The sequence below is a fragment of the Corvus hawaiiensis genome, chromosome 27 (genome assembly GCF_020740725.1).
Source record: "Corvus hawaiiensis isolate bCorHaw1 chromosome 27, bCorHaw1.pri.cur, whole genome shotgun sequence".
In the NCBI taxonomy this organism is placed as follows: Eukaryota; Metazoa; Chordata; class Aves; order Passeriformes; family Corvidae; genus Corvus; species Corvus hawaiiensis.
This window is the reverse complement of record NC_063239.1, coordinates 3080633-3107576: the sequence shown is the minus strand read 5'-3', so window position 1 is coordinate 3107576 and position 26944 is coordinate 3080633. Positions and strand designations below refer to the sequence as shown.

The 26944-nt window shown below is 61.7% G+C and overlaps 1 protein-coding gene across 5 annotated transcripts; it reads left to right on the top strand.

Annotated features, from left to right (window-relative positions):
• On the top strand, window positions 1–26651 carry FGFR1 (fibroblast growth factor receptor 1). 5 transcript variants are annotated; one of them, XM_048287400.1, is made up of 19 exons: window positions 1–201; window positions 4818–4931; window positions 6211–6418; window positions 14486–14749; window positions 15487–15570; window positions 16006–16181; window positions 17365–17488; window positions 18280–18470; window positions 20039–20183; window positions 21505–21707; window positions 22238–22383; window positions 22482–22603; window positions 22713–22823; window positions 22946–23136; window positions 23282–23404; window positions 23555–23625; window positions 23881–24018; window positions 24476–24581; window positions 24668–26651. In XM_048287400.1, the coding sequence occupies exons 3-19, from the start codon at window positions 6328–6330 to the stop codon at window positions 24842–24844; spliced, it is 2463 nt and encodes an 820-aa protein (XP_048143357.1). In that variant the 5' UTR covers window positions 1–201; window positions 4818–4931; window positions 6211–6327; the 3' UTR covers window positions 24845–26651. The 5 variants fall into 5 exon arrangements, with proteins under 5 accessions (XP_048143357.1, XP_048143356.1, XP_048143358.1 ...); XM_048287399.1 differs by lacking the exon at window positions 4818–4931; XM_048287401.1 differs by lacking the exon at window positions 1–201 and having other exon boundaries at window positions 4541–4931; window positions 21505–21701.
• Window positions 26652–26944: the final 293 nt, after the last annotated feature.

The window sequence follows — 26944 nt, the reverse complement described above, 5'->3', positions numbered from 1 at the left end:
GCGCCTTCGGGAGCGCGTCCGGCAGCGGCTCCGGGAGCGCCTCCCGCCGCCTCCGCCGGCCGGGCCGGACCGGGGCTGCCATGGGGCGGCCGCTGTGAGCGCGGCGGCGGCGGGGCTGCGCCTCTCGCCCCGGCCGGGGCTCCCCTCCATTGTTCCCGGGAGCGGCGGCACCGCGCCGCCGCCGCCGCCCGCGGGGCTCCGGTGAGTAACGGCCGCGGCTCTCCGCGGGGGGGGCGGCACCGGGACCGCGGGCCGTCGCTTTGTGCTCCGCGGGGCTGGCTCGGGGACTCGATCGGGGGGACGGGGCTCCGTCGCGGCCGAACCCCCCCAGATGCGCCTCGTTGCCCTGGCGGGGCGGCTCGACGGCCGCACCGGCGCGGGGGAGGCTCTGCTTTGAGGGACCTGGGGGTTTGCGGGCACCGGGGCCGTCCGGTGTGCGGGAGTCGGGGGCCCCGGGGCCGCTCCTGGAGTGCAGCCGCTCGGCGGGCAGCAGTTTCGGAAGGCGGCGGATCCGAACCCGTCCATCGGCCGAACCGAGACTGGAACACCCCCACAGTCCCGACCCCGAAACCCCTCTCGGCCGCGGGGGAGCCTGGCGGGAATCGGGGGCCGTTTTCCGAGTCGCTGCCTGGCCCCTTCTTCCCGAAAAGTACCTGAGCGGGAGCCTTGCGGCTTCCAGAAAAAGATGGAGAAGGAGCTGGATTTGGTTGCGTTTCAGTTTTGGGTTCCCGGGGCGGTCAGCGGGAATGGAGGCGCTGGAATATCGCCGTCCCAGAGCTGGTGCTTCCCTTTGTGTGTCCGGGCTGGTGGGGCTCCCGGAGCCGCCGCATCCCAGCGCTGTGCCGGGCTCTGGGAGCCGCTCGTCCGCCCACGGCGAACGTGCCGGGAGTGCGGTGAGACGGCGGCGACACCTGCGATGGCGGGTGACCGCCGGGCCGGTGCGGTGGCCCTCGGCACCGGGAGCGTTTGATTGCGGAGGGGTTTGGTTATGGTTTTTCTGAGTTCTGGGGCCGGGAGACATAGAGGTGGCCGCTGGCCTCGTGTGAGGACGGAGCAGAGCGTGTCCGTGTTCAGGTGACGCCGAGGAGCTGCCTCGCCGTTCCTCCTCTGCTCGGACTGCTGAGTTACTGCCCCGTGTCCTGGATCACAGCTGGTCGGGGCAGCTCCCTCCCCAGCAATGTTTAAACCCAAACAGTTCAGTGAACCCAGCGGCTCATGGGGAGGAACGGTCGGGCTTGGAGGCTGCCGGGTCCCGGCCAGAGGGAAACTGGGGCTGTGCACAGGCGGAGGAGGTGGTTTGCTCTGGCTGGAGCTCTCCGGGTGCCGACAAGCTGGATGCCAGCACAGAGGAGCGGGGCGCGGGGACGGCCCCCCCGCCCAGGGACGCCGCAGGAGCGTGGGCCCTGCAGCCCCCTGCTCTGGCTAGCAGCCATCTTCCCCACTCAGGAGCACTTCCTCCCTTAATCCCTGTGCTGGCTGGCATGCACTGCTGCCTTTTCCTTGTGTTGCTGCGAGAGGATTAAAATAAATCACCCCTGCCCCGGCAGGGCGCAGGCACGAGTGATGCCGGGGTGAAGGCAGCCAGCGGGAGCATCGTCTGGGCTCTTCCGCACACGAGGTGCCTGCCCTGGCCGTGCAGGAAGGGTCACTTTCAGGTGTGAACTGGAGCTCCTTCTTTATTTACCCACCTAAAAACATAATCTGAGCCAGGAGCCGTATTGTCTCCAGCCCCAGGTGGAGCCCCCCAAGTCCAGGCTGCTGGAAGGGGCCACTTGCTGATGCTCATCCCATCCCAACAGTCCAGCTTTGTGCCCCTTTGGGGACCTTCTGCTTCTGGACATGATGGCAAATGTGTGTCCTTGCGCTCCCAGTGGCTCTCCTTGAAGGAGCGGAAAGCAGTGAAAACCCCATCCAGCTCCCTCCCAGGTTGGGTAATGGGTCTCTGCCCCTTCCAGAGGATGGCAGGCTGTGACCATGTCCCAGTGTCCCTATCCTTGACCAGTCTTCTCCCAGAGCAGTCAGGGTACCAGCCCAGTATAGATTTTCAAGTACCAATGGTTGTTCTGTAGATCTGAAAATCAAGTCTTCAGGTAGGGAGGGATCCCTGAGCGTGAGGAGGCTTCTAGAACTGAGATGGTTTTACAGAGATCTGTGGATGAGGCTGGGCCTTTCCCTGTCCTTTCTGCCCCATGTCCCGGGCTCTCCCACCACTGGATGCCCGCCCACAGCTCGGTGCTGGAGATGCCCCTGGTAGCCCTAGGTCCTGGCGGCCAGCTGGGAAGGGTTAACATGCTCTGTAGGCTGCACAGTTGGATATTTATTTTTCCAAGCATGTGTCTGCTTTAAGCATTACAGTTTTTCCCTACAGTTCCATTTGCAATTGTGTTTGCTTTTTATTTCAGCAAATACTTGGTTCCTGACCTGAGCCACAGGTTGGGGCACGGAGCATTGGGCGAAGGAAAGGCTTCGGTCCTGTCGCCCACAGATTGTGCCTTTGGCGTGTCCTTCTTCCCCAAGGGCAGCTGGAAGGCTGCTTTTGTTGTACCTCAGAGGAAAAGGAGTCTCTTTTCATGTGTTTTGGAGCTGGGGGGCATGTATGCCAGGCAGGGTGGTCTGCTGGCAGTCACCACCTCCCCTCCTGAGGGGCAGGGACTGTGCCTGGTTGGGCACAGTCCCCCACCTCAGGCTCCTGATGCTGTGCAGACCCTGGAGCTGAGCTCAGACTCTTCTCCCTGTTGGATTTGGCCTGTCCCTCTTCTTTTCCTGCCTGCTGTGTTCCCCACTGGCTGCTGGTGCCAAGGCAGCCCGGCTGCTCTGGTGTGGTGAGTGCCAAGGGCCATTTCTGCCCCAACAGGGAGGCAGAGGCCAAGGAGCCCCCAGCCCCACCAGGCCCATGGCAGCAGCCACCCCCCATCACATCCAGCAGCACGGGCACACAGGGATCAGATCAGGGCTCCCCTGCAGATGTCACAGGGCTCCAACCCTGGCTAAACACTCTGCTCCAGCACCAGCTCCTGTGTTTGGCACCTCAGATGCATTCCAGAGATGAGCCACAGGACAGGAAGGGGCTTCCCCACTCAGAACCACTCAGCTCAGAACCGTGGGGTCCATCTGCTGTTCGAGTGGGAAGGTCCTGTCTGTGCCACGTCCCTGGGACAGCTCAGCCCTGTGACTCAGGGGTGTGAGAGATGCGAGGAATGAAAGTGCAGCCCTCAGGGTCCCTGAGGACAGTGGGGGAACAGGTTGCACAAGACTCCTCATGGACACACTGGTGTGCAAAGGCAGTGTGAGAACATCTCTGTGGTCCACAGGGAGCATGTGCCCCCTGAGGGTGCACAGATGGGTGCAGGGTTGTCCATCACCACTCCAAAATAGCTCCGTGGGTGTAATGGCTGGTGGTAATTGCAGTTTTGGAGGCAGGTCTCTGAGGGGCACTTAGCCCTGGCTCCTCTCTAACTGCTTCCATTTTTAGTTGTTTGAGTCCACCCCAGAGCAGTAAATTGCAGTGTGCCGGGGCCGCGGGGAGTGGGGACAGTGCCCAGTGCCTGGCAGGAGCTGGAGACCCACCCTGCCCAAGCTGCCATCCTCCCGAGCAAATGGTTTCCTGTTGGGATTTATATAAAAGCTGTATAAACACGGAGAAGAGCCGTGCTGTTGTTTGCACAGGTAGGAGCACTCTCCCCACTTCCTTTCCTCCTTCCCGTGTGGACACCAAGGAGTCATGAGGGCAGGTGTCTTGGGGTTCCCCAGTCTCCCCTTTTCCCTTGGAAAGGAGGAAAAGGGTCTGTGCTACCTCTTCAGCATCTCTGAGCACTGTGATTCCCTTGGGTGCTGCTGAACCTGTCCAGGAGGAGCGGGCAGGATGTGTCCTGGTCCTGCTGCCCTCCAGCAAAGCCATGGCTGCTGCGCGCTCCCTCACTGCCCTGGGAAGCCAACCATCTCTGTGTGCTCCTGCTGGGTCCTGGCACACTTCCCTCTGTTCCTCCCTTCCTCCCAGTGACCCTCTCAGCCACGGGACAGCTCTGTGCTGCCGAGTGATCCCTACGCCATGGAAATATGCTGCTGTCAAGCCCCTGAATCAGCTGGAAGGCACCCGCTCCGAGGTGTATCTGGAGAAGGGCTCTGCTGTGCGCGAGCCAGCACTGACTCATTTTTCAGGAACTGGAGGCACTGGGCTCCCCTCCATCCCTCCATCCCTCCCCTCGGCGCGGGACCGGCTCGGGAGGCCCACGCAGACGCTCCGCATTAGGGCATGTTCCGGGGAGCATGTGCTGTCGATAAACAAAGCCACTGAGAGACAGAAAATAATTTCCAGAAATACCAAAGACTTTTTTTTTCCCCCGTCAAAGAATTCCACCTCCCCCTTCCAAACCCTGATAAATCCTGAACATTCGATAACTATTTCCAAGCACTACCCAGTGCCTGGGAGCACTGGTGTTGGAGATAATGCCAATGTTTGCTGGGCACCCTTTTCCCTGCCCAACTCCTTCTGTCAATAGTTTGGGTCCCAAATATTCCTGTGCCAGCCAGAGCCAGAGCCAGAGCAGTTGGGCAGGAAGGAGGCAGCTGGAGCCCCCACAGCTACACCCCAGCTGGGCTTCCTTTGGGTGCAGAGGCTCTTTGGAGGATCTGAGCCCTTTGGGGCTTGTGGCTGCTCAGCCCATCCCTGGGGAAAAGGCAGCACTACGGGCACAGGGAGCGCAGGGTCTCGCTCTCGCACTACAGCAGGAGAGGCAGAGGCCAGAGCTCCGTAGTGCGTGGGGAGGATGAGTAGCGGTTTATTACTCACTACGATTATTACTCACTGTTTTTAACAGTGTGTACTTCAGCCTGACGCCTTTCGGCGAAAGGAAGCGCCTGTTCCCGCGGCAGGTTGGGAACGGCACCGCACGCGGCAGCGGGGAGCACACGTCCCCTGGGAGAGGAACCGGGTGAGCTCGGGATGCTCGGCAAGGGCTGTGGGGCCTGGAGGCACAGCTATACCCCGGGAGGTGCCTTGGGAAAGGGTTTGTGGGGTGGTGTTGTCCTGTCCACATCCTGGTCCTTGTAATTCTCCCAGAGCTCTTGCTGCCAGCAGCGCCCTGGCCGGGGCTGTGCGGGTTGTGCAATGCTGGGCAGGATCTCATCGGCGAGCGCTCCAGCAGAGCCCGCGGGACCATTAGCCATGGCCAGTGTCGGGACCTCATCCCAGGCTGCTGCCGAGGTGCAGATGTGGCGCGGGGGTGGAGCACAGGGGCTTGTTCCCATCCACACGGCTCGGAGCAGTTGGCCGGGGGCGGCTGGGTTCAGGCTCCAGCGTCCTCCTGGAACGTGTCTTGGAAGAGCTCCATGCTCCTGGCATGGTGAGAAGGAGGGATGGTCAGAGGGAAGGAGGAATGAAGGCCATGGAGGGCACACCCCCACAGCACCCTGAGACAGGATCAGGCTCTGCTGGGCCTCCCTGTACCAGAACCCAGCTCCAAAGCTGCTCTGCATGGAGCAGTCCCCTGGAAAGGGATGGGGACCTGAGGGGATGGGTGGGCTGGAGAGCCCAGCGTGAGAGCTGGCAGGGACGAGAGCAAGTTGCAGAATTGGCCGTGGAAGCTGGGGGATTTCTCCCCAAACAGCCACTTCAAAAACAGCTGTTGATGGAAAGAGATCGGCCGCAGCTGGCTGACCCTCCGGCTCCTTTCCGTGGGGGTGGCTGCTATGTGCCCTATAGATCCTATAGGGAATGGAGGGGGCTGGAGTTTGCAGTGAGATCTGCTTTGCTGGGGTGGATGGTGGCACAGACAACATCTGATTTTGCTCTGGATAAGGGATTTCCCTCAGTGAAGCCATGGGTCAGCAACACCTGACAAAGTGCAGGAGGAGGAGAGCAGGAATCTCCCTTTCTTTAACCGGCGTTAATGTTTCTCTCACCATTCGGGGAAATTTTGCTGCATTCGGTTCTGCTTCACCAGCAGTTTCACTCTTGACACATCAGCGCTTTTGCACAGGGAAACATAACCCTGCCAGTCAGTGCCAGGTCGTGTCAGGCGGCTGAGGGGTCTGTGGAGACCTGCCACTGCAGTCTGGGGACATCCCGTGACCCAGGGACATCCTGCTGTCTGGGCTGGATGCAGGAGGAACATCGCCTGTCATGGCAAGCGCATCCCACCGTGCAGCCGTGCTGGATGGTGGGATGTGGGGGAGCTGGCCCTGCCCTGACTCTGCTTTCCTCCTTTACAGCTCATAGGGGCTGCCAGCCCTGTGGAGACCCCCCTGCGCCCGCCCGGGGCCAGCCTGGGGCCCCCATGGAGTGGGAGTTGCGGAGCCCAGTCGCCGAGCAGTAGCTGCAGCAGTGGGATGTTTACCTGGCGGTGCCTCATCCTTTGGGCTGTGCTGGTCGCAGCCGCGCTCTCCGCTGCCCGGCCGGCCCCCACTCTGCCCGACCAAGGTAAGAGGCACAGCCCGATGCAGCCGCACCGGGAGCCCCCGCTCCTCATCCTTTGTGTTCCTCTTGGGCGACATGAGCTGGTCTCCCTGCAGCAGAGGCAGAGGCTGGCGTGTGCTCCAGCCATGGGGCCACCAGCACGTCCCCAGTGCCACCTGGGGTGTCACCCGGCTGCCTGAGAGCTGGTGCCTCTGGGGACATGGCACATGTTGTCCCAGAGTGGTTTGTGTGGGCACAGAAGTGGGTGTGTGGCTCCAGCAGTGCCTGGAGACATTTTAAACCTGGAGAAAAATTATGGCACGCCCCGACCTGTTGGTTTGGAGGAGGATACAGAGCCCTGGGGGCTGTGTCCCCTGCTGGGGTCACTCCATGTCATGGCTTTTGTGCCTCTGTGAAGATTTATAATCCGGGATGTGTGTGAGGCTGCTCCCACCCTGCCTGGCTCCACTGGGGTGATCCTGGGCTCAGCTGGTGGGGTCGAAGATTGGGGTGCAGGGTACTGGTTCAGCTTTTGTCGGCTGGCAGTGCTAAGAATGAATGCACCCTGCAGAAACCCTCGGGATGCTCCAGTGTTGCTCCCAGCTGGGAATGCCCAAGGTGGGGCTCAAAGCCGGGGCTGGCTCAGGTGATTCCTGCAGTCCAAATCTCTGCTCCACTGGGGCTGGGGAGTGCATAGCCCCTGACGAGGACATGCTCTCCCTCGTTATCGCTGCTGTCCCCCAGGAGTAGTGCAGGGCTGGTAGCAGTGGCCAGGGGTGCTCCTGCCTCAGCCTGGCTCAGCTCTGGAGTGTGAGGGCTCAGCAGATGGGCCAAGTGGGTCGCCTGGCCCTGGGCAGAGTTGGCCCTGGCGGAGAGCCCTGCTCCGGCGTGTCAGAGCCTCGGCCCTCGGCGAGGCAGAGAATAACCAGACCTGGCAGTGCTGCGCAGGACTTCAACTCGCTCCTTTTGGTTCTAATTACCCAAGAATGTCTGGTCTGTGGGCACTGCTTTGCTTTTTAAGACTCGCTCCCCCTTCCCCCTTCCTCCCAGCAGAACCCTGAGAGGCAGATTGCTGCTGTGGCCGGCATGGGCACGGTGGTGTGTGGTGCCCTGGGGTCCCCTGAGGGCTTGGGGTGGGAGCTGGCAGCCGGGAAGTGACCCCTGCTGCAGCCGCACCAGCCCCAGTGGGAGATGCCTGGGTGATGCCCTTGGCTCCCAGGGTTGGCACCTCTGGAGCAGCAGGTACCCTGGTCACAGGTCACACCCTGTGAGGTGACACCCCAGGAGACAGCTGGAGCCATGAGCGGTCCCAGGGGAGCTGCAGCTCCAGAGAGGAGCCTGGGCAGAGCTTCACTCACAGGGACCATTGCTGACATTTTTCCACTGGCATGCCTGCTCCCCGCATCTGTAAACAATGTGGTAGACAGTGGTAAACATGTTTTTCTCAGGAGATTGCTCTTCCTGGAAGAGGTTTCCTGGCAGTGTTTGGGGTAAGGATGGCTCTGTGCTGCTAGGAGAGCAGCACCTGCAGCCCCAGCCCCAGCTGTGGCACTGGGAAAGGTGTTGGGGTGTTCAGGCTGAGGGAAGCTGATTGAGCACAGGTGAATTTTGGGGTGCGTGAGGAGCCCTACAGCCCCTGGAGGGTTTGGGAGCAGCGTCAGGCGGTGGCAGTGGAGGAGGAGAGGTTGGAGAGGAGGGTGCTGGTTCCTCGCCAAGCTCATGCCAGGGCTAACAATAACCTCTGGAAACATTTCCCGACACGGTTCTCACCAGGGCGGCCCAATTAGTGCCACAGCAGGAGCCCGGCTGGGGCAGAATCCGTCCCTTGGCTCGGGAGCCGACTGGTGGGAACACAATGTTCCCAGCGGGATGTGTGGGATGGGAAGAGCCAGTGCTGGGCCAGGACCTGCAGCCAGGGCTGAGCCACCAGCATCTCGCAGGGGCAGGCTCCGACCCCGCCCCAGGGGTTCTGGGGTCCCGTGGGCTGTGGATGGGGTTCAGCTCCCATGCCAAGGGCCATCGTGTCCTGGGGGCCAACATCTCTGTCCTTCCCCCATAGCACTGTGACACAGGAGCATCCCCCCATCACCCTGGGGGCAGCAGCGGCCGCACTCGGTCCCCTCCGTGGTGGAGGCAGCAGCTTTCCCGGACTTTGTTCTGGATGTTTATGGGGTTTCAGTTTACTCCCGGTTCTGAGGCAGCTAAGCTCCCTTCTCAGGGAGGAGTAATCCCCCGCGGCCGGTCAGCGGCCTGGCCTCATGTGGAGGGGGGTTCAGCTGTGGCCCCCCTCTCCTTGTGGTGTGGGAGGGAGTTTGGGAGCTCTGCTTCTCAGGGGCTCCCTCCCGGTACCAAAAAATCTGGAGCAAATAAAATATTAACGGGCACTTACTGCGTTTTATAGTTACCTAAATTTGGAGGTGGTGAAAAAACCCTGGTTAAGGGGAAAAGCCAAGAAATTTCCATGCGCAGCCTCTGTCCCTCCCTTGCACAAAGCTGCTCTTTGTCTCCAGGTTAAATAGAAACCTGCAGAAAATTGCCAAGGTTTTTTTCCCTCTCTCCTTGTCTGCCATTGTCCCAGCCGCTGCTCAGGCATCTCCTCACAGGGGGCTGCTGTGGCCCTGCAGGGGTTGCCGAGTGGCCGAGCAGATTTTTGTGGGGAGCCGTGTGCTGGGGGTGTTCCTGCCTTGGGCAGCTGGTTTTGGGGCACACCGAGCCCCAAAGCTGCCCCAGTGCAGCAGATATTTCCCCGGGGGGTGCATCTGCTCTCCAAAGCACGGGGGGTTTGGCTGCAGCCCTCTCCCCGTGGGGCAGGGGCCAATGGCTGCCCCATTTCCCAGGGCTGCTGGCTGCCCAGCTGGCCACAGGCTTAACCCCCCCCCGGCCATCTGCGGGGCCAGCAGGGGCCCTGGCTCCCGGGGCTTTGTTGTCCCCGGCTCGTCCAGGGGGTCTTGCTCCACACCCTGCCGGAGCCAGAAGTCCGGGGCAGGCCATGGGCTCAGCCCGGGTAGCTTGGGGGAGCCCAGCATCCCCACAGGCGGCACCTTTGGCTTGTCCCTGCTTCTTCCCAGGGCACTGCTGACCCTCGGCTCTGTCCCTCTCCCCATTTCCCTGCTGTCCAGTCTCCCCTTGTTTTTGCAGCTCTGGGTGTCTCCCCCCCAGTGCCTCGGGGAGCCCCAGGGGATCCCATTTGAAGGTGCTGACTCCTTGCTGGAGCCCCAAGAGCAGCCCAGAGATTCTCTGCCAAGGCTGCAGCCTCCTGCGCTTCTGCTGTTGATGGCAGCAGCCCAGGACTGTTCCCGGAGCTCAGGGGGCCCAGCAGCACCCCCAGACCCCGGTGTTGCAGCCGCCCAGTCCCGGCTCCCCGAGGCATGGCTGTGTCCTCCAGGGCATCACGCCGCTGCCGTCCCCTCCCAGCCTGTGGGGCCGGCATTGTTCCGTCCTCCCGCCTTTCCACTCGGATGCTGTCACTCTGGCCCTTAATTGAGGAGAAAAAGAAGAAATATGAGTCTTTGGGAAAAGCAGCCGTGCTCTGCCAGAGCCTGGGCTGTGGAGCTGTCCCAGGGTGAGCGGAGCCACGCCGGGGGGAGCAGGAGGGTCCCCGAGTGTCTGCGGGCTGCCAGCTGTCGAGCCCCCCCTGTGCAACAGCCTGGGGCTGTGCAGGAGGGATGTGAGCAGAGGAACGGACACCCAGCGCCGGCGGTGAGCCAGGGCCAGGCAAAGCCAGCCAAAAACTGGATTGGGGTGTTCTCTTGTGACCCCCGTCTGTCCCATGCCTGGTGGGAGCTGGTGGAGAGGTGTCTGTGCCCCAAGCCACTGCCTCCAGGGCTCTGAGCCGCTGCGGAGCTCTGAGCATGGCCGGGGGGGCCCCGGGGAAAAGGGGTGGGTTTATCCTGACAGCTTTGCAAACTCCCAACACGCCTGTTAATTAAGTGCTGCTTCATTTGCAGTGCAGGCTGGGAGAGCGGGAGGGCCTGGAGCGGGACATAAATCCCGCTCTCCCTGAGGAGGAGGCATCCGGGGAGCGGAGGGTGGGTGTGGAGAAGCCCGCGGCCCCCCGGGCTGGCTCGGACAGGAGGAGCTGGGGGTGCCCTGAGCAATCCGAGAGCCGCGTGTGCCTTGAGCCCGCGATGCTCATCTGTTGGCATCTCCGTGCTGCAGCCTTTCCCTGGAGCAGGGGATCCAGGGATCTGCACGGCTCTGGGAGCAACTGGGGTGCTGGGATGTTACCCTTCGGGACGTGCCCCCGGCACAGCCCGGGCTGGGGGCGCACGGCAGGGTGAGGAGCTTTTTAAATCAAAAAGAAGCCAATCCCCACGTCCCGGTGAGCGCTTCCTGTTGGGATTAGTGGGGCTGCCGGGCATGTGTGTGCTTTTTCTTCAGGAAATACCTTCGGAAAGCCCCGCTGGGGTCTCCAGGGCAACCGGCGCCTGCGGCTCGGCGCCCCCCGCCCGCATTGTCCCCGCGCCGCTTTGTTGGCCCCTTTATTGCCATCGTCACCATCGCCATGGCCAGCGCAGCCTGTGGCTTTCGCCGCTCGGAGGGTGCACCCCGGGCTCCCCGCTGTGTGTGCCCAGCCTGGGGGGCACAATGAACACGTGCAGCTCCTGTCCCCAGGGCTGCCCCATGTCCCTGTCCCTGCTGTCCCTGTCGGGGGCTAGCCCCGGGGGAGCCAGTGACAGTTATATGCCCTTGGTGACACTCTCCATCTGCCCAGTGCTCGCTGGGCTCGGCTCCGCTCTCGGTTCTGTTTCAAAGCTGGAATAAAGTAATAAACCTGCAGCGACTGTCCCGGCCATGGCACTGCACTGCTTCTGGGGGTGCTCACGGAGGCACCATCAGCTGGGGCTGCCCCTCGCCTCTCTGGGGACCTTGGGGCTCCCCACGGGCATGAGCCCTCCTGTCCCCTGGGATGGGACAAGGCCTGTGGGACTGGTGTTGCTTTGCTCTCCTCGCTGTCACCCTGTTTGCTCAAAGGGGCTGTGACCGACCCCAGAGCTCCCAGCTGGAGTGAGGACTCCCACTAGCCGACCTTTGTGCAGTGCCAGGAGCACCCAGAGCCTCGGGGATGAGAGCCAAGTGTTTGTCTGGCTGATGAACCTTTGGAGAGGCGGCCCATGTGGGCCTGGCTTGTGCCCATGGGGGGCAACTGGCCAGGGGCTCTGCCATGGGGGGTCTCCATGGGGCTGTGCTGTGGGGCCGTACCCAGTGCTGTGGTTTAGGTTCCAGGAAAGCAGAACATGAGACACGGATGTATCAGGCTGATGAGTCCAGCAATCATTAACCAAAGTGGAGGCCACACCAGTGCCACGGCTCACACCAGCAGCTCTCAGTGCCCCTGCTGCCATCCCGGTGCTCGGTGCCATCTGTGCCATCCCGGCAGCCATGGCGCTGTTCAAGCGCCGCTCCCGCCGAGAGGCTGAGCAAACCTGGACATGCTCATTAGCCTGTGAATTCCTTCCCAGGCCATTCCCACCATGCCGCGTTTTCCGCCTCATCCCAAGTGCCAGAGAAGTGCCGTGGGTGACCGAGAGCAGGGCCCTGCCGTGCCCTCTGCCTCCCCTCTCCGTCCATCACCTCGACACCTCCGTGCCTCCCAGTCATGCTGTTGATGCAAACCAGCCCTGGCTCTGTGGGGCTGGAGGAGGGGGCTGGAAGCCTTGAAAGGGGATCTGGCCCCATGCCCAGGGGTCTGAAAGAGCAGTGGGACTTGCACAGGGTACCCAAGGACCTGTGGACATTGGGAAGGGACCCTCCTGAACCTGGATCACTGCTTCCTCAAGCCCTGGCTTAGGCTGGGTTCCCCGAAAATTTTCCCCTGTCCAAAGACCTTTTCCATGCCAGGCTGCCTCTGCACATTCCACAGGTGCAGCTGTGGGGTGCTGGTGGAGCTGGAGGCCAGGAGGAGCCACCACCCGCGTTTCCCTGCAGGGTTATTCCGTTCCATAGGGAATTTTGTTGGTGCGTGGGAAGGGGCAGAGCTGGGAGCCAGATAAGAGCAGATATGGCTGCAGCACTGGATTCCTGCTGGTTTGGGTTTTCATGGCTGTTTGTTGCCCACTGACCTTGCTCGGTGTGAGGAGGGAGCTGGGACAGGCAGGAGGATGTGGCCTTACCCAGACCCGGGGTGTTCAGACAGACAGGATGGGATGTCACTGCTGCTTTGTGAGCCTTCGGAGATGCCTGTGACTAATCACTTGAAACACAAATCAGAGCTGTGAGAAGTGCCCGTCCTGTGGGAGAAAATCAGGGGGAAACAGGGTTGCAAAGTAAGACCCTTCCCCACCACCAAAGGGGCTCTCATTGGTCTTCCCCTTCCACATTAAAATGTTTTGTAACCTCTCACGGATGAACTGGAGCCCTGGCATTGCTATTACAGCAACTGAGGAAAGGGAATTCTTCCCCATCCCACTGTTTTCCTTCAAGTGCTGAGCAAAAGAAAGAGGAGAAACTCTGGAGCTGCTCGTGAATGTTTTTCCCATGAAGCTTCTCATCAGTCCAAGGCAAAGAGAAGAGGCCAGAAAGTGAAGTGCAGGTCACGGTGTGGTGAATCAGTTCTGGAGAGCCGAGGTTTTGTTTTTGGCCGTACGGAGTGGCTGTTGGGTGCAGGGAGGAGCAGGGAGGAGCGAGGCCTCACTGCCGGTCCTGGCCCTGCGCTGCCTGCACACCCTGGCTCCTCTACTGTTTTATGCCAGTAGAGACCCTGTGTCACTCACTCCACAGCCACTGGCCCAGGGCAAGCTGCCCTGTGGCTGTTCAGGGCACATGTGAAGAGCCAGGAGCAGAGGTTGTTCTTGTCTTGGGCACCCAGAAATCCTGAGGGGCTCAGCCCTCAAGCTACAGATCAGCTGAAGCTTGAATGTTTCCTGGCTGTTTCTGCTGCATTTGTTGGGATTTTCCAGCCCAGTCTCTTGCCTCTGAGAGCAGCATCTGCAGCAGTGCCCTGTGCCCCTTCATGCTGCTCCCTCAGCATCCTGATGGCATCCAGCTGGCCAAGAACAACTGGACACACATTACTGGGAGGAGACAGAGGTCAAGGGGTGCCTGAAGAGTTGGGCTCTGGAGCTGTGCCCGCCAACCCGTGGAGCTCAGTCTGGGATGACGATCACACTGCATCCACCCACGTCATCACAGGGAGCCTCAGCAGAGCTGTAGCAGCCTGAACCCTTCCTTGGGCTGTGGAATTGGAAGAGGTGATTTGAAACCCAGCATCTTCCCCAAGCCTGGGACCAGGACCCACCCATCATGGAGGGCGGTACTTGAGGACAGAGCCCTGGACACTTCAGGGCTGAGAGAGATGAGATCGTGTCACAGCAGGATGGAGAGAAAGGATCTTTGTGCTGCTCACACAAGTGTCACCTCGGGGAGCTGAGCTCCCCTGCCTGGGAGTGCTGTGGATGGGAATGCCATGGCCGGCACCTGTCTGGCCAGAGCTCCCTGGGCTGACCTGTCCTGCCTCGCTCCCTGCCTGCTGTCCTGCCTCAGCCCCCAGCCCCTGCCCTTTCATCCCTGCCCCGCCGTGTTCTAACCAGGGTGAGGGTCCTGGTGCCATGGGGGCCCTGGCCTGCTTTGCTGGCTGCCCGCTTGTGGTGGTAGGGATCCTGAGACCCCTGCAGTGTGGCAGAGCCATGCAGGGATTTGGGATGCTTCTGGGAGAGGCTGGATCCTGCCGTGCAGCGGCACTGCCTGAGTTGTCACAAGTTGCCTGATTCTCCCCCGTTAGGAAGCCTCTGCCCTGTCACGCTCCATAAGAGCCGAGAAGGGTGAGGGCTTTGGAACTGCCCAGGCACTGAGCAGGTCCTGCTGTGGAGGGGAGCACTTGGTGCTGCTTGGGGTGCTCGCAGCCTCTGCCTCTGCCTCTCCTCTGCTCTGCTGCTGCCGCCAGCTCCATCCCCTGGGTGCTGGGGTCCCCGGTGCCACAGTGGGAACATCCCAGCAGCGGGAGCATCCCAGCAGCGGGAGCATCTCAGCAGCGCATGTTGCCTCATTAACCAGGCCGCAGCAGCAGCAGCAGCAGCAGCAGCATGGTTTTTCTTTGGTCTCTATTCCTTTTCTCCTTTTTTTTTCTCTTCTTCTCTCCCCTAACTCCTCCAGCTCTGCCCAAAGCAAAAATCGAAGTGGAGTCCTACTCAGCCCACCCCGGTGACCTCCTCCAGCTGCGCTGCCGGCTGCGGGATGACGTCCAGAGCATCAACTGGGTGCGCGATGGCGTCCAGCTGGCTGAGAACAACCGGACGCGCATCACTGGGGAGGAGGTAGAGGTCAGGGACGTGGTGCCCGAGGACTCGGGGCTCTATGCCTGCATGACCAACAGCCCCTCGGGCAGCGAGACCACCTACTTCTCCGTGAACATCTCAGGTTCGTAGCAGCCCCGGCTGTGCAGGGAAGGGGCAGCCGCGGGGCCGGGCTGTGAAGCGAGGAGCAGGCTGCCTCTGCGCGCCCCTGCACACCCCTGCGCGCTCGCCAGCACACACTGGCCACACGCGGTGAGTTTGGGGCTGACCTGCAGCTTGCGGGTGCCCGGAGGAGTTTCCAGTGTGGTGCCGTGGCTTCCTGGCCGCTGCAGTGCAGGGAGAAGCAGCGGAGGTCATCTCACGTTTATCTGAGGGGGCAGGGGGCTGCAGGGTGGCCCAGGAGGGGCATGTGCTGGGTGGGAGATGCGGTCTGCACTGGTGTTGATGGAGTGTGAGGCTGGGGAGGGAGGAACGCACGAGGTGGGGACACGTCTGTGCTCGCGGGGTCTTGGCTGCCACCCCAGGGGTGTTGGTGGCACCAACATGACCCAGAAGCAGGTCACTGCTGTAGGGCCATGCGGGGTGAGGAGCTCTGGTCACCTCTGACACCAAATCTCTTCACGATGTCCATGGCTGCAGGCACCGGGATGGTGGGCTCTGCTGGCCCTGGCTGTGCTGGGGACTGTGCAGAGTGTTCCCCGAGATCTCCATGCCCCTGCTGGGCACCAGCACCACCCTGCCCTCCTGCCTCACCAGGCACAGCCCCCACCACCTCCCCACGACGCTCCGGTCCCTGTCAGCCCCGCTCACAAAGGTCCACTCACACACAGATGCTCAGCAGGGCCGTCGCTTCTCTTGCAGACGCTCTCCCCTCTGCGGAGGATGATGATGATGAAGATGATTCCTCGTCGGAGGAGAAGGAGGCAGATAACACCAAGCCGAACCGTACGTGCGAGCTGGGTTTGCCCACGGCGCTGCCCTGTGGCGAGGCAACGGGAGGCTGGGCACACACGAGCATCGCCCAGGGGTGGGACAGGCAGCCCAGGGCACCCGGCGGTGGTGAGGGCGCAGTGGGGACAGCAGGTCTGGGTGCAGTGGGCGAAGCAGCTGGGTCAGAGCAGGGAGTGTGCTAGCACGGCTGCACTGGGGTCACCGCTGCTGGAGCCACGTAAGCCGAACATCCACGCCGCGAGGAAAGGGCTGCTGTGGCTCGTGGATAATGCCCTGTGTCCCAGGGCTCCCCTCCCTGCTGTAGCCAGGCTTGGCTGCTGGCATCTCCCCAAATTCCTGTCTCAGCCCTGCCCCGGGCATCCTTGGGGTTACTCCAGGAGCGGGAGGCTGCTGGGTTTGGCCGTGCTGAGCCCTCCCTCTGCTCCCCAGAGGCCATCGCTCCATACTGGACCTATCCCGAGAAGATGGAGAAGAAGCTCCACGCTGTCCCTGCTGCCAAAACAGTGAAATTCAAGTGTCCGTCGAGCGGGACGCCCAACCCCACCCTGCGCTGGCTGAAGAACGGCAAAGAGTTCAAGCCTGACCACCGCATCGGGGGGTACAAGGTACGGGGGCCGGGGCACTGGGGGAGCAGCCCCTGGCTCTGCGCACCTCGAGGGCTGGGGGCTCGTGGGGAGGGGGAGGACTGGGAAGGGGCTCTGCGGCTTAAGAGGCACCAAGCCCCCATCCACACCACCCCGGCAGGGGCAGATGGGCCCCTCTGACATTCCTGTTTGGGAGTGGCCCTACAGCAGTGACCTGCTTCTGGGTCATGTTTGTCCCAGCTCAGCCCTGGGGGAGGGGGCTCATGCTGAGGAGCCCGCCTGGCTCGGCCACCTCCCCCTAATGCCCTGCCGAGGACAGGGGTCTGGGCAGGGACAGGGGTCTGGGCATCCGCAGGAGCCCTGGGCTGGAGGAGCCTCTCCATGCCCAGCAGTGGTTGGTGGAGGCTGCACCAGCACCAGGGGTGCTCCAGCCCACATTTGGGGGCCACATTGTCTTCCTGAGCTGAGGAGGAGCTCAGTGCTGCTTCCCCAGCACCCACAGCGGAGCCAGGCTGCAGATGCTGCCTGTGTGGGATGGTGGCTCAGCTTTCCCTTCTCACAGCTCCAGTCCTGCAGTGGGGCTGCTGCTGCTGCAGACGAGGCCCATGGGAGGACCAGCATCCATGCCACAAGGAGCCACAGCTGGAGCCAGCAGTGACAGGGCTGGCTTTTGGAGAGCCTCCTGGTGCCCTGTGGCCAGAGGGGTCTGGGCAGTGCTCTGCCTGGCAGAGCCACTGAGACTCTCCCAGAGGGGATGTACTGGGTCAGCAGCACCCACAGAGTGTCCCGGGTGCAGGACACCCAGGCTGCACCTGCCCACGGGCCAGCACAGGGCCAGCTGGCCGTGGGGAGCAGTGGGGGTCCGAACCCCAGGGCCAGCCGGGGAAGCAGCTCTTGCAGGAGGAACAATGCTGGTCTGTTCCCTCCACACACGGGGGCCACCAGAGAGGGGTGTCCCCACACGCCAGGCGAGCCCATCGCGCTCGGCTCACAACATCTGCTTCTCGGCACAGTTGGCTCCATGGCTAGGCTGTCCTGGGACAGCTGGGAGCAATTACGGCCCCTGTGTAGGGAAGGAGAAAGGTGACCTCAAAGGGAGATTTATGCCCTGCCCGTGCCGGGGGTTGAACCAGCTCCGGCATGAGCAGGACCTGGGGCTCGTGCGTGCTGCACGTAACCGGCTCTGTGCTCCCCCTGCCCCCAGGTCCGCCAGGCCACCTGGAGCATCATCATGGACTCGGTGGTGCCGTCCGATAAGGGCAACTACACCTGCATCGTGGAGAACAAGTACGGGAGCATCAACCACACCTACCAGCTGGATGTCGTGGGTGAGAAGCATAGGGCTGGGGGCTCACCCCACATCCTCGTCCCCCCAAACCTTCCCCAGCAGGAACGGGTGTTGCACCCTGAAGAGACGGGTGGGTTGTGCTCCCAGGGAAGGGGCTCGCCCACCATCCCTGAGGCCACCTCCCACCCCCGTGGCCTCCCGCCCCGGTGTGCACGTCTGCTCCACAGCGGGCAATGAGCCGGCCAGGCAGAAGGTTCACCCCACCCCGTTCTGGGGATTTTTAATTGTGGTGAAAATAATTTCATAGACCAGACAGAAACTTTTTCTAATCGCCTTATTAGCCATAATTCCCAGCTGGGAAGGCTGGTCTGAGCAGTTCCACATGTGGAGCTGCTCTAAATGCCAGTAAATGAACCATTAAAAATGTGATTTAATTTGATTACACTGAGCAAACTGAAGGGAACAGTCAGTGAGGTGAACAAAGGGGTTTGTTAATGCTGACTCACCACGGTGGCAGCCACTTTGTTAAGGGCTGGGGCCCTCCATAGGTTTGTTTGACCTCTGACCCCTCCCAATAGGTGCTGATGTCCCTGTCCCCACCCCGGGGTTTCACCTGTCCCCTCACTGGGGTTTCACCTGTCCCCCCATCCTGGATGTTCTCACCCCACTGCAGGCAGGCTCCTGGGGAAGGGGACACCAATGCTGCGCTGGGTGCACTGGTGTCCACCTCAGCCAGGGGTCCTGGGCATGGGGGGCTGCAGGGTGCACCCGAGGATGGGCAGCAGGGCACCCCAAACCCCATTGTAAGATGCCCCACTCCTGGTCCCGCAGAGCGGTCCCCACACCGGCCCATCCTGCAGGCAGGGCTGCCCGCCAACAAGACAGTGGCCCTGGGCAGCAACGTGGAGTTTGTCTGCAAGGTGTACAGCGACCCTCAGCCCCACATCCAGTGGCTGAAGCACATTGAGGTGAACGGCAGCAAGATTGGCCCCGACAACCTGCCCTACGTGCAGATCCTGAAGGTAAAGCCACATGCCAAGTGGCTCCAGCCACAGCCCCCGGCTTCCCTGTCCCTGGGGCAGGAGCAGGGCGATGGCAGCTGCATGGATGGGCCAGAGGGGTCACCTGGGCCTGGGGACCACCGGCCTTGGGGCAGCTGGAGCCCCAGAGCCATCACCAGCCGGCAGGGAGCAGGGAGCAGGGAGCAGGGAGGGCTGTCCTGTGCTACGGCTGTGCTGGCTCTGTGGTCCCTTTGGAGCCCTAAGGGCACACAGCACAGGGCTGGGTGGGCTGTCCCGGGGAGCGAGCACGGCGCTGGAGCTGGGAGCTGAGCCCTGGATCGTCCCAGTGAGAGCAGCCCGCTCTGCACCCCAGCAGTGCCACTCAGCGGGCGGACTGGCCACCAGTCCAGCTGGTGTTCCTGCTGTGGCAGGGGGTCACACTGGGTGGCCTTTAAAGGTCCCTTCCAGCCCATTCTGTGACTCCATGCAGCCATCCCCAGCTGTGCCCCTGCCCGCTGGGACGCAGGGGGAGCAGGGTTACACCCCCATGCCTGCCTGTTCCTTCCTCCCATGACGCCCCATGTGCAGCAGCCCCATCCCTCCCACCCAGCTGTGGGTGTGGGGGCAGCAGCCCCTGCCCCCCAGAGCCGCTGCCGACCCTCCGGGCGCTGCTGTTGCTGAGCACATCCATGTGACTCCATGTTGTTGGTCTGTTCCAGCACTCGGGGATTAATAGCTCTGATGCGGAGGTGCTGACCCTGTATAATGTGACAGAGGCGGAGAGCGGGGAGTATGTTTGTAAGGTTTCCAATTATATTGGCGAGGCCAACCAGTCTGCGTGGCTCACTGTCACCAGGCCCCTGGCCACAGGTAATCGGAAGAATGCCTGGCGGTGGAAAACAAAACTCTGGGCTCTCTTGTTTCTGCTGTGTTTCTGGTGCAACAACCATGGAAAAATACCCAGTGGGGCCGGCTGGGCGCTGTGCTCTGTATGTGTTCAGTGTCTCTGCTGTGTGCTGATGTCTTTCTTGTGTCCCGCTGTCTCTCCTGTGTGCTGCCCTCCCCACTATGCAGACACCAGAGCTGCCCAGGTCCCTGCTGGGCCTGGCACCAGTGAACCCGGCTCTCTGAGAGTTCTGCTGTCAGGCCAGTCCAGGCACCACAGGCTGGCACAGTGCTGCGTCCCCTGTCTGTGCTGCCTTCCCGTCTCCGTCCTCCCGTCTCTGTCCTGTCTCTGTCCTCCCATCCCCATTCTCTCATCTCCATCCTTCCGTCCCTGTCCTTGTGCCTCCCCACGTCCCCCGAGCCAGCCGGCCGGCTCTGCCTGGGCTGATTTCTCCATGCAGCCCATCGCCAGCATGTTCGGATGGGCAGGACACTCAGTGTGGTGAAGGGTTTTAACCAGCGTCTCCGTAGGTCCGCCGGGATGAGTGGTCATCCCGAGGGTCTCTCTAGCAGGTCTGCAGTGGTCTCTGTCTGCTCCCCGGGGGTCTGGCAAATGAGACTGGGCTCTCCCTCCTCTCTGGCCTCCTCCCAGAAGATCTCATGTCTTTTGCTTCTCCGTTTTTTGCTTCCATTTTTCCTTCCAGACGGCTGGTGTTAACACGACAGACAAAGAAATGGAAGTCCTTCACTTAAGGAATGTCTCATTTGAGGATGCTGGGGAGTATACATGTTTGGCGGGTAATTCTATTGGGATCTCCCATCACTCTGCATGGTTGACAGTTCTCGAAGGTATATACTTCTCTTCCTCTCCCTTTCCTCCTTCCTTTCCACTGTATGCATTGTGGTCTGGGAGAGAGCCCTTCCCGGCCCCTGCCCTGTCAGAGCGGGTCAGCATGGGTGCTGCGGGGCTGCTCTGCAGCTGGAGCAGGATGGGGCAGTGTCCCCCCACCCCTGTGCCCCCCTCCACCCCAGTTGGGGTCTGCCCCCCGCTCTCTCCCTGGCCCAGGCAATGCATACCCGGGGAACTTAACCAGGGCTTGCTCCCCTGGAGCAGGACGGTCCCGCACCCCTAGGCCAGGCCAGGCCAGTGCTACGGGCTCAGAGGGGCACCAAGGGAGGTTTGGGGGTGCTGGCAGCGCTGCCCTTCTGCCTGACAGGGCCTGGCCTTGCCCTGCAGTGCAGGACCGTCCAGGGGCTGTGTGTGCTTGCGCTGTGGGGACGGCTGCCCCGTCCCCATTGATGCTGCTCCTCGGTATCAATGCACGGACCAAAGCCTGATAACAGCTGTGGGAAAGTCTTTGGGGTGCTGCGTGGTCATTGCTTTCCAGCCAAAACTTTCCCAGTTATCAGCCACTGCTTTGTCAGCCAGGTGTGCTCAGAGGTGGGACAGGAATCTCCAGCTCCCTCTTACACCTCTCTCTGAGGCTCTGCTCTTTGGGGGCGTCAGGCTGGGGGTGCAGAAGGTGCAGTGGCAATAAATCCTGCCGGATTCCCCACAGACCGTGGCACATGGCTGCGGGCTCTGAGCTGTTCATGGCTCCAGCACCACCTCAGCCACCAAAGCAGCGTCTGTGGGGTCCATTCTCTCTGCCGTCCCAGGCTCCCACAGCAGGTCACTGCCACTAGGGTGCCACTGGCTGCTCTGTTGCGAGCTCTCCCCAGTCATTTCCAGTAAGGCCTGGACTCCCACAGCCCTGGACACTGCCAGACACCCCCTCCCATCCCACGTGCACAGGGTGACCCCAGATCCTGAGGCACCTGCAGCTCCCAAACGTGGGCAGAGTAGCTGGGACAGAGACCTGTCCCCGGAGGTGCTCATGGTGTCCTGTCCCTGTGGGGTGACTCAGGCCCTGTCTGCCCACTTCCAGCCTGTCCCAATTGACCCCATCCCACCCTGGGCCTCCTGCAGATGTGATGCAGGCATTGCTTGGCCATGGGGATGATGAGCTGGGGGCTGCTTGCACTCCTTCCCTGCCAGGATGGGTGGGCAGCCCCAAGTCCCTGGTGCACCAATGTCCGCACTGAGCTTGGGGAGGAGCCAGGGGCTCCCCCAGTGCCACTCCCTGGGGCTGGTGGGTGCTAACAAAACACCCTGTTCACGCCGACCCAGCTATTGAAGACACCCCAACCATGATGACATCTCCCTTCTACCTGGAGATCATCATCTACTGCATCGGGGCCTTCCTTATCTCCTGCATGGTGGTGACCATCATCATCTACAAGCTGAAGAGCACCACCAAGAAGACAGACTTCAACAGCCAGCTGGCTGTGCACAAGCTGGCCAAGAGCATCCCCCTGCGCAGACAGGTAACAGAAAGTAGAGAGGGGGTTTGTTTGCACCTACTGCCCCTCCTGGAGCCCAGCCCTTCCCAGGGGATGTGGGGGAGGAGGAATGGGATGACCTGGGACCGTCTCACCCTGCTGCACGTGCCACCCACTGCACCCCGTGCCCACCAGGGTGTGGCATGGGATGGGGACTGCCCGGGCTGTGCCTCCGATGGCAGCACAGTGATGGGGGGGGGGCTGCACAGCTCCTCCTCATCCCCCCTTGACAGGGCTCATGAGGAGAACCAGGAGGATTTACAACAGTTTAAGGTTTGAGCAGAGCGCGGTACCCACTGAGGAGATGGGAGAGCTCCCAGGCTGTGCACTTTGGGCTACAGCATGGTGGAGAGTCATTAAAAATTCCACCGAGGGGAGCAGCACTGACGAGCACACAGGCAGGGTGGGCAGGGGCCTGTGGGCAGGGGCGGGTGTGAGGGCTCCCATCACCATCTCCCCCCCGGGGGCAGCCAGCCGCGGGCCCGGGCACTGCGTGAAGGTAACCCACGGTCCCCCCGCAGGTGTCAGCCGACTCCAGCTCATCCATGAACTCGGGCGTGATGCTGGTGCGGCCCTCGCGCCTCTCCTCCAGCGGCACCCCCATGCTGGCCGGCGTCTCCGAGTACGAGCTCCCCGAGGACCCGCGCTGGGAGCTGCCCCGGGACAGGTGAGGTCCAGCCCTGCCCCAGTGGGAGCTGGGTGAGGATGGTGGTGCTGGTGCTGGGACCAACCTGCTGCCCCTGCATCGGGCTCTTCTCCCACCAGGCTGATCCTGGGCAAGCCTCTGGGAGAAGGGTGCTTTGGGCAGGTGGTGCTGGCAGAAGCCATTGGCCTTGACAAGGACAAGCCCAACCGTGTGACCAAGGTGGCGGTGAAGATGCTCAAGTGTAAGTGGCAGTGAGAAGGGTGATCCTGGCATGATGCCACAGCCCTGGCTGGGGCCCGGGGTCTGCAACCCAGCCTGGCACCCCCTAACTGCTGCCTTCTCCACTTCAGCCGACGCCACGGAGAAGGACTTGTCTGACCTCATCTCTGAGATGGAGATGATGAAGATGATTGGCAAGCACAAGAACATCATCAACCTGCTGGGAGCCTGCACACAGGATGGTGAGGATGCGTGAGCAGGGAGGAGGTGTCCCCTCTGCCACCCCTCCAGCCGCTGTCTGCTGGGAGGGGCTGGCCTGGCACCCGACTCTGTGCTCCAGCTTCTCATCACAGCGTCCCCTCAGGACCCCTCTACGTGATCGTGGAATATGCCAGCAAGGGCAACCTACGGGAGTACCTGCAGGCGCGGCGGCCCCCGGGCATGGAGTACTGCTACAACCCCACCCGCGTCCCCGAGGAGCAGCTCTCCTTCAAGGACCTGGTCTCCTGTGCCTACCAGGTGGCACGGGGCATGGAGTACCTGGCCTCCAAGAAGGTGAGGAGCTCCCAGGAGGCTGTGGTGGGATGGGGCAGCTGGGCCTGGGGGATGCACCCTTCCCTCCCCACCCCACCCATCCCGTCGTGGGGAACCATGCAGTCAGTGGCTTGGGGGACCAGCTGACGGTCCCGTGCTCGGTCAGTGCATCCACAGGGACCTGGCAGCCAGGAACGTCCTGGTGACGGAGGACAATGTGATGAAGATCGCTGACTTTGGGCTGGCCCGTGACATCCACCACATCGATTACTACAAGAAGACAACAAATGTGAGTGGTGTGCGAGGGGCTTTGTGGGGTGGGGATGCCAGGGATGCTCCAGTCTGTGCTGGGAGTGCCACATGCGTGCAGGGCTTACCCCCGCCCCAGGCTCCCTCACAGCCTGGTGGCACGGAGCCAATGTGGGGTTTTGTGTCTCAGGGTCGCCTGCCCGTGAAGTGGATGGCTCCTGAGGCTCTCTTTGACCGAATCTACACCCACCAGAGTGACGTGTGAGTAGCGCCTGCTGGGGAGATGCACGGATGGGATTGGTCTTGATTTAATGAAATTACAATTGGTGTCAGCCAACCAAACATTCTGAATCCAAATTGTATTTGGTGCTGGGACTCATTTATCCTGCAAAGTCAATTGAAGCCATGGATGGTTGTTCCTCCCAGCAAACCAAGCTCTAACTGTACCCAAACTGGGGCCCAGCGGGGTGTCAGCCCCCTGGAGCTGGTGCCCCAGCATCCTCCCTGTGTTCCCAGGTGGTCCTTCGGGGTGCTGCTGTGGGAGATTTTCACGCTGGGTGGGTCACCCTACCCCGGCGTGCCCGTTGAGGAGCTCTTCAAGCTGCTGAAGGAAGGTCACAGGATGGACAAGCCCAGCAACTGCACCAACGAGCTGTGAGTGCAGTGCTAGGATGGGGAAGAGGGGCTTGAAGTCTCTGAGTGCCATTGCCTGGCCCAGATCATGGGCTGGGGCATGGAGGGTGATGGGCAGATGTTTGGAGTTACAGTCCCAGCAGTTCCCAGCCCTGCAAAACCATCAGTCCATCAGATTTGCAATAATCAGCATCTCCCTCCACTAACCCTTGACAGGAGGGAATCCCAGAGTGACCCCAGCACAGGGACCAGCCCAGACTGTGTCCGTCCTCCTCCCCAAACAGCCCTAGGTCATGAGGGCAGGCGGGAGAGTTTCCCTTCCTTCCACACAGGGGATTACCCTAAATCCCTGGAGCAGCATCTTCACTGGTCCCAGCCTGAGCACGGGGCCACATTCCTGGTGCTCCTCTGCTCCCATGGGTGGGGTTCCCCAGCCACTTGCCCTGGGCTGAGCCCCTGCCTCCCCCTGCCCTCGCAGGTACATGATGATGAGGGATTGCTGGCACGCCGTCCCTTCCCAGAGACCCACCTTCAAGCAGCTGGTGGAGGACCTGGACCGGATCGTGGCCATGACCTCCAACCAGGTAGGAGAAGTGGCACCTGGGGGAGGTGCTCCTTGGGGGCTGCCCAGTCCCCTCCTGAGCCCATCCTTGGGGTTTGTCCCTCTCAGGAGTACCTGGACCTCTCCATGCCGCTGGATCAGTATTCTCCCGGCTTCCCAGACACCCGCAGCTCCACCTGCTCCTCGGGAGAGGACTCTGTTTTTTCCCACGACCCGCTCCCGGATGAGCCGTGCCTTCCCAAGTTCCCCCCTCAGCACAGCAACGGTGGACTGAAGCGACACTGAGGGTGGCACTGCCCGGGGTGCTGTGCCATGCTGTGCCACACTGTGCCATGCCCGTGGACGCTGCCTGCACAGCCTGGTCATGCTGAGCTGTTGCAGAAAGGGTTCAGAGACATCCGTAGCATCTCACATAACCAAAACCACCCACCTCCTGCCAGCTTCTCCTGCCACCTCGTGTCAGCTCTCCACAGCCCAAAGGGTTCGGCTCCAGTGTTTTTATGGCGTTTCCTCCTTCCGTTTTTAAACCTCTTTTCCGTGAATTCTGTGCTTGAGTATTCCCACTTGGTTGAGCTGAAATCCTCTCCCGTGGGCAATGCACGGCCAAAGAGCCAGCTGGGCATCCCGGGATGGCACATCCTGGTAGGGCGCAGAGAGCCGGGCTGGTCTGCAACTTGGAGAACTTGATAAGCCGGGAGCAGCACCCGGTTCCTGCGGCTGCACGACGGAGGAGCCTTGGTGTGCTGGGTGCCCTGGTGTGCCAGGAGCCCTGGTGTGCCAGGAGCCCTGGTGTGCCAGGAGCCTTGGTGTGCTGGGTGCCCTGGTGTGCCAGGAGCCTTGGTGTGCTGGGTGCCCTGGTGTGCCGGGAGCCTCACTGGTGTGCCAGGAGCCCTGGTGTGCTGGGTGCCCTGGTGTGCCAGGAGCCTTGGTGTGCCAGGAGCGTCAGTGTGCCCGGAGCCTCGCTGGTGTGGGGCTCCCTCTCTGCCCGGGATGCTCCGGGGCTGGTCCTGCAGCCCCGCAGTGCCAGTGGGCTTTGCTGAGCCGTGCCCAGCACAGCCAGGGCAGGAAGCACAGCGGGTGCAGCACCCAGCACTGCTCAGAGGCACCCGAACCCACCTGTGCTAAACCCAGAGTCCCGTGTACATAACGAAAAATATGTATAAATATGAATATATATTTACATGTCTTTTTAAAAAGGGTTGTTACCAGAGATATACCAGTTTGGTAGGAAGGTACTAGTGGCTGGTAGATATCAGTTGCTATAAAAAAAAAAATCATATATTTTGCTATTTTTGCTGTTTTTATTTTTTTAAATTATGTTCTAAACCTATTTCAGTTTAGGTCCCTCGATAAAAATTGCTGCTGCTGCTTCAGTTTTATATGGGGTTGTATTAAACAATAATAATAATGTGTCGATGCCTTTTGGGAATCCGTTGTCATTACGTGCCTGGCCTTGCCCTGGCCCCGCGTCCCCTCCGCTCCCTCCCGGGGCTCCGGCAGGGCTGGGGCCGGCCAGTGCCCGTGGCACCACGTTGATGTGCGGGGATGGGGCACCGCTGCGGGATGGGGACGGTGCCCTGGGGAAGAGGGCTGCCGCCCCTGCCCGGCCGCCATCCGCCTTTGGGGAGGAGCAGGGGGCCGCGGGTCCCGCTGGGCTGCGGGGCGGTGCCGCGTGTCTCCAGCCCCGCTCGGTCCAGCCCGGCTCGGTCCAGCCCGGCTCGGTCCAGCCCCGCTCGGTCCAGCCCCGCTGTGCCCCGGCCGGGGGACGCGCCCCCCTGCAGCCCCCGCTCCCCGGGCGATGCCTGCCAGTGCCTTACCGGGGGAGCAGCCTCATCCCAGCTCTGCCCGTCCGTGCTCCCCGGGCTGTCCCACTGCCTGAGTTCTGCTCCACCTGCACGGACGGGGTGCTTCCCTGGCCGGGGCAGGGGCCACCTGTAACCCCTCCCTCCCTGCCACTGGTGTCGCGACGCTGGAGCCAGGCCGCTGTTACTTGAAAAGTTTATTTTGCTTTTGTATGGAGAAATATTATTTGTTGTAAACTCTTCTGTAATGAATCTGGAATTCTTGTAATTATTAAAGACTTTAACCGCGACTTCGCCACCCACGGCCTGTCCCTGGAGGGGCGATGGGGATGGGGCTGTCGGGGCTCTGGGTGCTCAAGCTCATCCAAGCAGCAGTTTGGGAAGATGATGCTCAGGGAGCAGCTGGGATGGCAGCTGGTTCTGTGGGAATTCTGTTTTTCAGGGCTCCAGTATTCCCTGTAAATACGTTTTAGTACCCTGCACCCCACGGGGCCTGGGCAGTGGTGTGGGAGGTGGCTGACCGTGCCTGGAGGGAGGGGGGGTGAGAGGGGCTGCCAGCCCCTCCAGAGCCCTTAAATGGTTA